At 35.6% G+C, this 11,125-nt stretch overlaps 1 protein-coding gene across 1 annotated transcript in view; it reads left to right on the plus strand.

Moving 5' to 3' along the window:
• LOC132559270 (uncharacterized) overlaps positions 1-9,852 on the plus strand; it is a 127,541-nt gene extending 117,689 nt beyond the window's left edge. Inside the window, exon 5 of the mRNA XM_060223915.1 lies at positions 8,653-9,852. Within this exon, the coding sequence (XP_060079898.1) occupies positions 8,653-9,621 (969 nt within the window). The 3' untranslated portion in view covers positions 9,622-9,852. The remainder of the gene's footprint in view (positions 1-8,652) is intronic.
• The last annotated feature ends 1,273 nt before the right edge of the window (positions 9,853-11,125 follow it).

Genomic DNA, 11,125 nt, shown 5'->3' on the forward strand with positions numbered 1-11,125 from the left:
TACTCAATGGATCTCTATCAAATTTCATATATATTCCCTTTGGTCTCTACTTGTGCCTGTTTGATTTTTTTTTGGACTGATCAAAAAAATGAAATGGCTCCCAGGCAGCCATCTTGGATTTGGCAGGTAAAGATTATCTCTATTTCTGCAAAGGAATGTTCAAATGTCTTATCAGTAAGAGAAATACAGAGAAGAGAAAAGAAAGAAGGGAAAAGATCCAACTTTCAAAGGGCATATAAAGATCAAACAATGATGGGTGCCAAGATCCATCTGGGATCTCTTATTTCTGAGAAAATTTGAACAGTCTTTTCTGTTTAGCTTTCTCTTAATAGCCACATCGTATGAACTTGCTTGAAATTTTTTTTATCACCTGAGTGTAGGCTTTTTTTTTTTTTTTTTAAATGTCTCTTGCATTACTCTGCCAATGCTATACCCAAGATGTTTTGTTGGCAGAATGCAAGACTCCTTGTCTCTGTGATACTGCCTTGCTGGAAGGCTGCACAGAACCAGTTGGTCCTCATTCAGATTTACACCCATTGATGCTTCTGTAACAAACCTTCGTGGTGTTTTCAATTAACTGTCTGGATTTATCTAGCATGTGAGACCTACAGAGACACTAACTAAGGTTGGAATGTAACTTTCTTTGATGGGTTTGAATACATAGGCAGGAGAAGCCAACTGTTTTTTGTACAGCCAAACTCCCAACTGATCAAATGTTGGAGGTGTTTCTCATTTGATGCAACTTTAGTTTTATATCAATGTCTATTAGCATGCTTCCAAATATCACAAACAGGATCCCACTGAATATCTACAAAGTGGGGGAGACGAGTGAAGTTTATGTTTCTCAAGAATCATTTTCTCTTCTTAACTAGACGTTTCATGTGGTTGCTTGCTGGTACACACGCTTACTGGTATACCCACTTACTGGTATACCCACTCACTGGTATACCAATTTACCCACTTACTGGTATACTTACTAACTGGTATACCCACTTACTGGTATACACACTTACTGGTATACCCACTTACTGGTATACACACTCACTGGTATACATACTTGCTGGTATACACACTTACTGGTATACCCACTCACTGGTATACACACTTACCCACTTACTGGTTTACCCACTTACTGGTATACCCACTTACACACTTACTGGTATACCCACTTACTGATATACACACTTACTGGTATACACACTTACTGGTTTACCCACTTACTGGTATACCCACTTACTGGTATACCCACTTACTGGTATACATACTTACTGGTTTACCCACTTACTGGTTTACCCACTTACTGGTATACACACTTACTGGTTTACCCACTTACTGGTATACCCACTTACTGGTATACACACTTACTGGTATACACACTTACTGGTTTACCTACTTACTGGTATACCCACTTACTGGTATACACACTTACTGGTATACCCACTTACTGGTATACCCACTTACACACTTACTGGTATACACACTTACTGGTATACCCACTTACTGGTATACACACTTACTGGTATACATACTTACTGGTTTACCCACTTACTGGTATACCCACTTACTGGTATACCCACTTACACACTCACTGGTATACACACTTACTGGTATACCCACTTACTGGTATACACACTTACTGGTATACACACTTACTGGTACACACACTTACTGGTATACACACTTACTGGTATACACACTTACTGGTATACACACTTACACACTTACTGGTATACACACTTACTGGTATACACACTTACTGGTATACACACTTACACACTTACTGGTATACACACTTACACACTTACTGGTATACCCACTTACTGGTATACATACTTACTGGTATACACACTTACTGGTATACCCACTTACTGGTATACACACTTACTGGTATACACACTTACTGGTATACACACTTACTGGTATACCCACTTACGGGTATACACACTTACTGGTATACCCACTTACTGGTATACACACTTACTGGAATACACACTTACTGGTATACACACTTACACACTTACTGGTATACACACTTACTGGTATACCCACTTACTGGTATACACACTTACACACTTACTATACACACTTACTGGTATACACACTTACTGGTATACACACATTGTTTGATTCCTTATCACCTAATCACTCTCATCAATTCTGTTGCATCAACATTATTATTTGATAACATTCATTTTTCTACTTCTGAAAAGTGTTTGGTGGTTTGTAGAAACTGGAAATATGAATGCTGTCTTTGTTGGTTGTAAGCCCCAGTGTAATATCTGTTTTATAAACTCTATCTTCTGCATTCAGCCATTACCCTTTCTATTGTAGAAATTTTAGGTGAACAAGTACATCTGATCGAAGCAACTGTTCAATGAACTGTCAGTAGGTAGCCAGGTCATTTTGATCTCTTCAGCCGTAGTGACAATTTTTTTCTTCCAATGACCTGAGGCCTTTGAAATGGGAAACACAAATTCTGAATATCCCATTTTGAACTAATTGTTATTGCTTTTTACTCAGATATGTCTAGACATTCCCAAGCCAGCAGCACCTGGACTGTGCAAAACATGATGGTAGAGACAGAGATAAAAGTCCAAACATTAAATCATAAACCTGGTGGAAGAAAAAACACCACTTACACTGATATTTTAGATTGTCTTTCAATGTATCATAAAGGTGATCCAACGAGGTGATATGTATTGTTTATCACGTCTTGGACAAGATCAAATACCATCCTATACACATATTATAAATTTTCTTGGTGAAAATGAAATCATTTATGCTATAATACAGCTCTATCTAGCAATATTGACAAGAAAGCGGGTTTTTTTTTAGAGACCCTATGTCCACATAAAAATTGGCTCCGACTGGTCAATCTTTGTCAACAGCTCTGAACTGACCATACATAATTCAACCACATGTATGGGTGTAAAAGAACCCTCCAAACATTTGCTGCAGTCTGTGCTTTTAATGACAAGTACAAAGAAATCATAATGTAAAAACAACTTGATATCTTATGCCATTTGTCAGGAGAGAATGTCATGATATCCAGAATTAATATTTGATGTGGTTTTTTTTGGAAGTAAAAACCTAGAAATGAACTTTCTGATGCACCAAACTGACTTGCTTATTACATGAATTGTTTGAAAACAAAAGAAAATCATTATTAATAATGTTTTTGTTTTAAGCACATTGACTTTTCTTCACTTTTGTTTGTTTATTCTTTGAAATTGATAACCTGCTATCATCAAGTATTGCAAACACGATGTCATTTTTACAGTAGATGTGTTCAAATTCATGTTGTTTAGTTTTACCTGTTATATCATACAGGTATAAAGTTACACCTGTTGTTTAGTTTTACCTGTTACATCATACAGGTATAAAGTTACACCTGTTGTTTAGTTTTACCTGTTATATCATACAGGTATAAAGTTACACCTGTTGTTTAGTTTTACCTGTTATATCATACAGGTATAAAGTTACACCTGTTGTTTAGTTTTACCTGTTATATCATACTGGTATAAGGTTACACCGGTTGTTTAGTTTTACCTGTTATATCATACAGGTATAAAGTTACACCTGTTGTTTAGTTTTACCTGTTATATCATACAAAGTTACACCGGTTGTTTAGTTTTACCTGTTATATCATACAGGTATAAAGTTACACCTGTTGTTTAGTTTTACCTGTTATATCATACTGGTATAAGGTTACACCTGTTGTTTAGTTTTACCTGTTATATCATACAGGTATAAAGTTACACTTGTTGTTTAGTTTTACCTGTTATATCATACTGGTATAAGGTTACACCTGTTGTTTAGTTTTACCTGTTATATCATACAGGTATAAAGTTACACTTGTTGTTTAGTTTTACCTGTTATATCATACAGGTATAAAGTTACACTTGTTGTTTAGTTTTACCTGTTATATCATACAGGTATAAAGTTACACCTGTTGTTTAGTTTTACCTGTTATATCATACTGGTATAAGGTTACACCGGTTGTTTAGTTTTACCTGGTATTTCATAAGGTATAAAGTTACACCTGTTGTTTAGTTTTACCTGTTATATCATACTGGTATAAGGTTACACCGGTTGTTTAGTTTTACCTGGTATTTCATACAGGTATAAAGTTACACCTGTTGTTTAGTTTTACCTGTTATATCATACAGGTATAAAGTTACACTTGTTGTTTATGTAATTATCAATAGGGAGTCTGAGTAGTTCTCAGTCCTTGTTATATGAGATATCTTCAGCACTCTTTTATAGTGAAGAGATGATGTTATTATTGTTTGGCTTGTAAAGGAAAAATTGTTGGATGTTTTGTTGAAATTCTGTTTTTATAGAAACTGTTTATATCTTGTTCTTGATTGTTAAAACTCATTAAATATTAATAACATGTTGTGAAGTGTTATTATTTATCTTGCCAGTTGTTGAGAAAAGGAGATATACAGATCAGCATATTTATAGCTTACTTTAACATGTTTCCTTTCTGAACCCCTGAATAAATTTCAGCCAAATTACGTGGAATCAATCCCATGATAGTGTGAGTTTTAATCAGGTAATGAAGGAACTATTGTGTGAGCAATAAGGAGTAGAAACCATAAACAATCTTATTGTGTAATGATTCTTGTTGTAACACATAGTTTTTATGTCCCTAAAGCTTATAAAAAGAAAACAATTTTGAGTCACAACAGTAAAAACTTCCTGACATGGAATGCTACAGTATTTGTAACAAGAAATTATATTGAGCTATGTTCAAGGGCATAGATCTCAAATTCATAAAAAAAGAAAAGAAAATCAATGACATCTCCAAGGGCAATAAAATGCATAAGGTCATACTGTCAGTATTTTGGCATGAAAACAGGATACAGGTATAATGAAATATTACGTGACTAATCTTTTGTGTATTTTTTTTACAATTTGTCTCTTTTTACATGTGATTCAAAGCTGTGACCTTCAAATTATTCAGAGTGTGGATATTTAAGCAAAACATAATTAGAAAAATTAAAGTTCAGGTAAAAGGGAAAAGATAAGTATAAATATATATCTTAGGCATCGAACTTCATAGGATTACTGGGTCACAGTGTAGTCACTCGTAGAGAGTTGTTTTGCTGTGTATATATATATATATATATATCTTAGGCATCGAACTTCATAGGATTACTGGGTCACAGTGTAGTCACTCATAGAGAGTTGTTTTGCTGTATATATATATATATATATATATATCTTAGGCATCGAACTTCATAGGATTACTGGGTCACAGTGTAGTCACTCGTAGAGAGTTGTTTTGCTGTATATATATAAATATATATATATCTTAGGCATCGAACTTCATAGGATTACTGGGTCACAGTGTAGTCACTCATAGAGAGTTGTTTTGCTGTATATATATATATATATATATATCTTAGGCATCGAACTTCATAGGATTACTGGGTCACAGTGTAGTCACTCATAGAGAGTTGTTTTGCTGTGTGTATATATATATATCTTAGGCATCGAACTTCATAGGATTACTGGGTCACAGTGTAGTCACTCGTAGAGAGTTGTTTTGCTGTATATATATATATATATATATATATATATATATATATATATATATATATCTTAGGCATAGAACTTTAGGATTACTTGCAGTGTATATATATGTATATATATATATCTTAGGCATCGAACTTCATAGGATTACTGGGTCACAGTGTAGTCACTCGTAGAGAGTTGTTTTGCTGTATATATATATATATATATATATCTTAGGCATCGAACTTCATAGGATTACTGGGTCACAGTGTAGTCACTCGTAGAGAGTTGTTTTGCTGTATATATATATATATATATATATCTTAGGCATCAAACTTCATAGGATTACTGGGTCACAGTGTAGTCACTCGTAGAGAGTTGTTTTGCTGTATATATATATATATATATATATCAGGCATATACTCGTAGAGAGTTGTTTTGCTGTATATATATATATATATATAGGCATCAAACTTCATAGGATTACTGGGTCACAGTGTAGTCACTCGTAGAGAGTTGTTTTGCTGTATATATATATATATATCTTAGGCATCAAACTTCATAGGATTACTGGGTCACAGTGTAGTCACTCGTAGAGAGTTGTTTTGCTGTATATATATATATATATCTCAGGCATCAAACTTCATAGGATTACTGGGTCACAGTGTAGTCACTCGTAGAGAGTTGTTTTGCTGTATATATATATATATATATATCTTAGGCATCAAACTTCATAGGATTACTGGGTCACAGTGTAGTCACTCGTAGAGAGTTGTTTTGCTGTATATATATATATATATATATATATCTCTTAGGCATCGAACTCCATAGGATTACTGGGTCACAGTGTAGTCACTCATAGAGAGTTGTTTTGCTGTATATATATATATATATATATATATATATATATATATCTTAGGCATTGAACTTCATAGGATTACTGGGTCACAGTTTAGTCACTCGTAGAAAGTTGTTTTGAAGAAGAGCAGACAAATAAGAAAAAGCTAATTACAGGAAAATTGTGAACAGAAGAGCAATAAGTACAGCATGCCTACAAGAAGCTATTACCCTAATCTTCTAGTAAGTACTAACGACTTTGGAAGTTTTTTTCCCAAGGGTAGAACATCGACAATGTGCTCCATGATAACGGCTTAAGTAAGAGAAATTCATGAGTACTCTAACCTTTTAAATTTTTTTTTTTGCTCCTTTCTGCTTTTCCTTTTTTAAGTTTATGGTACTTCAGTGGCATTGTTGTTACAAGCGTGTCTTAAAGTCACAGTGAGACACAATGGCAGGAGTTGGTAAGGCAATCAGAGCTTTCCACCTTATCACTCATTTGATGAGGAAACCAGCCATCGTAATACAGCCTTAGAGTTGTTATATAAAATGCTGTCACAACGTAATTACCTTATTCAGTATTTCTTGAAAGATTTTTATTTGTAATGTCAACACGCCTTTTAAGTCAACAATTTTATCCCTGTAGGCCATAAGATGTTTAAACATTACTGCATCATGACTTTTTTGTGATAACAATGGTATCCGTGTAGACGATGAATTCTTCTCAATATCTAAATGTAACTTCACCACGACTTTAAAAGAGATAACAATTTTATCCGTGTAGGCAATGAATTCTTCTCAACATCTAAATGTAACTTCACCACGACTTTAAAAAAGATAAATGTGGCATGGATTTCCAAATCATGGTTCCTATATATGTATTATAGTATCCAAATAAATATATGTATAAATAATATGGATTTGTGTCCATATTTGGGCTGGATACAGAAAACGGCTGTATTTTAGAATGTACATTAAAACAACAAAATTCCTTTCGGATTAACTTAAATATCACATTTGTAAATATAAATAACAGTTTTAAAATAGGAATTTTATTTATCATAATGAATAAGTTTATTTACAAAAAATTATAGAATTGCTAATCTGTTGAATTTTGGAACAATATTTCTGTGCAGAGCAATTATTTAGATATACACCATCAGACAAAATTCAGTGCAACTGTCAATGCCAATTAAACATTAAGCATTGAACAAAAATACCGTTGAAGTTTTAATAGTCCTAATTTTTAAAAATATGTTGCAGGATAGATAGAATGCATCATCAATGTTTTCAAATATAAGCTACATTTTGGTTTTGGATAGAAAGACAAGAGTATCGCATCAATTTTATGTATCTTCAGCCTCGCCAAAGTTCATCTTATAGTTTAAGACACTGAACACGTAACATGTAAGGAGTCCTAGAATTGTAGATATATGATCTCTTAAACACTGTTGAAGGTGAGATCACCTAGTCTCATTGAAGGTCATTTAGGGTGTGAAATAGGGGGAGGCCAAGGGAAGGAGGATTCCAAATAAATTGGCAAACAGGAGTCTTGCTGTGTGTTTGCAATTTACCGGTAATTATCTTTTCCCAAGAGATAAGATCCCTGTATCTCACAGAGAAGGGGATGAATTGTTTTTCTCTTACCTGCTAGCCTATGTATGTGTTTTTGTTGTGCCAATGCTTCATGACATCATAGATATAATAGAGGAATACCCCCCATCTCAGCCCCTGGTTGACACAAGCAAATCTCACATTGGTAAAATTTTCACCGAATTTGGTCAGAAGAATCCATGGGGAAAGGCTCTCCATTTTGTATCAATGGTGGGTAAGACCAATCAAGGGCCTTAGTGGTGGGGTCTAACCAGGGAAAAACAGCAAATTCATTGAAATTCTTCTTTTGTGGTATGCCTGGATTCTTTTACAATTTGGTCTGAAACATTCTTTGGTGAAGAAGACTCAATTTTGTATAAGGTAGGGTAAATAGAGCAGATCTTTAAAATCCTTCTGTAGAATTCTGTCCCAATTTGGTCTAAAGCATTCTTTATTGAAGGAGACTTTTATATAAATGGATTTACTGATCTCTTGTGAGCAGAAATGGAATGAAAGTGGGAGGCAATTGGGAAATAGATATGAACTTTAAGATTTCCTTTTCTTACAGTTTGTGTAAAGCAATTTCAGCCAAACAAAGCCAGTTGAGCAATACAGGCCTAATAGGCATACAACTAAGCTATGATAAGCTGTTTAACATTGTTGACTATTTTCTAATATCCATATTTATTTCTGCCTCAGGTCCAGTTCACAATCAGCATGGGAAGCTCTGAGAATACGACATCACAGACATTCCCGATCTCAATGACATGCAACATGTCTTACAATCCTCAGCAATCCCGCAGTTCAAAGTCCTCACTGAAATGTCTATCCCCTCACGCAAGGGTCCAACATTACAGAGACAAGCTGAAGGAGGATCCTGAAGCATGGGTTAACTACAAGAAAAAGGAGGCTGAGAGAAAAAGAGAAGCCCGTAAGAAAATGACTGATGATCAGAGAAGACGAGCAAGCGAAATGGCCAAACTCAGACGGAAAAGAAGACTTTTGAATCTTGCTCTGGCTGGTCTCGGAGCACAGGCGGCTGACCAAGCAGCTAGTCTGGTAAAGTCTGCAAATATGATGCCACTAAGTCCAACTCAAGCAGAATATAAGGACATGTCAAGGATGAGGTCGTATGAAGGTCTGGGTTCGAGCTCAGGGATACCAACATCTGATAGTGAGACAGGGAAGACTACACCAATGCCTAGCTCCAGTGACCAACAGAGTTCAGATATGATACAGCAAATGATTCCTCATGGACTGGTCAGCCAACCAGTGATGGAAACATTGCTCAAAGAGCGCCAACGAGAGTTTTGGCGGGAAGAGAAAAGAAAGTACCGTGCAAGGATGAGTGAACAGAAGCGTCAACAAGTTCGACAACATGACGCAGACTACAAGAGGTCCAGGCGTCAGCTCATGAAGGAATCAGCAGAATATTGGAGCGGAGCAATGGAAGAGGATAGTAATAATGGAAACTACATAAAACAGGAGCCAGTTTGGACTGACGATGAAGAGGATCAGGGGTATTCCTTCCCCTCCTATAGCTACTTTCAGGGAAACAGCAGTTCAAAAGATCCCAGGGATGAAAGGTTTGGAGTGAAAAGTTCCACTGGTCAAGAAAATAGTGAATATCCTGACTACAATGAGCAGGAAGATGGAGACGGAAGTTAGCCAAAGGATTTCTAACAAACATGTTCTACCACGTGATGGACATGAGGGATTCTAGATTAAGAAATATTGGACAATGAAATGGAATGATTCTTATCAAAGTAGTGCCTTTATCTGATGATGAAACATTAGGGTCCTTTCAGGGGAAACATCATCATTTTCATCAGATGACCTGAAAGAACATCTTCATCAGATGACCTGAAAGAACATCTTCATCAGATGACCTGAAAGAACATCTTCATCAGATGACCTGAAAGATCATCTTCATCAGATGACCTGAAAGAACATCTTCATCAAATGACCTGAAAGATCATCTTCATCAGATGACCTGAAAGAACATCTTCATCAGATGACCTGAAAGAACATCTTCATCAGATGACCTGAAAGATCATCTTCATCAGATGACCTGAAAGAACATCTTCATCAGATGACCTGAAAGAACATCTTCATCAGATGACCTGAAAGAACATCTTCATCAGATGACCTGAAAGAACATCTTCATCAGATGACCTGAAAGATCATCTTCATCAGATGACCTGAAAGAACATCTTCATCAGATGACCTGAAAGAACATCTTCATCAGATGACCTGAAAGAACATCTTCATCAGATGACCTGAAAGATCATCTTCATCAGATGACCTGAAAGAACATCTTCATCAGATGACCTGAAAGAACATCTTCATCAGATGACCTGAAAGAACATCTTCATCAGATGACCTGAAAGATCATCTTCATCAGATGACCTGAAAGAACATCTTCATCAGATGACCTGAAAGAACATCTTCATCAGATGACCTGAAAGATCATCTTCATCAGATGACCTGAAAGAACATCTTCATCAAATGACCTGAAAGATCATCTTCATCAGATGACCTGAAAGAACATCTTCATCAGATGACCTGAAAGAACATCTTCATCAGATGACCTGAAAGAACATCTTCATCAAATGACCTGAAAGATCATCTTCATCAGATGACCTGAAAGAACATCTTCATCAGATGACCTGAAAGAACATCTTCATCAGATGACCTGAAAGAACATCTTCATCAGATGACCTGAAAGAACATCTTCATCAGATGACCTGAAAGATCATCTTCATCAGATGACCTGAAAGAACATCTTCATCAGATGACCTGAAAGAACATCTTCATCAGATGACCTGAAAGAACATCTTCATCAGATGACCTGAAAGATCATCTTCATCAGATGACCTGAAAGAACATCTTCATCAAATGACCTGAAAGATCATCTTCATCAGATGACCTGAAAGAACATCTTCATCAGATGACCTGAAAGAACATCTTCATCAGATGACCTGAAAGAACATCTTCATCAAATGACCTGAAAGATCATCTTCATCAGATGACCTGAAAGAACATCTTCATCAGATGACCTGAAAGAACATCTTCATCAGATGACCTGAAAGAACATCTTCATCAAATGACCTGAAAGAACATCTTCATCAGATGACCTGAAAGAACATCTTCATCAGATGACCTGAAAGAT

Source organism: Ylistrum balloti, unplaced genomic scaffold (genome assembly GCF_031769215.1).
Source record: "Ylistrum balloti isolate Yb309-2 unplaced genomic scaffold, AGI_CSIRO_Ybal_v1 Utg369568, whole genome shotgun sequence".
Lineage (NCBI taxonomy): Eukaryota > Metazoa > Mollusca > Bivalvia > Pectinida > Pectinidae > Ylistrum > Ylistrum balloti.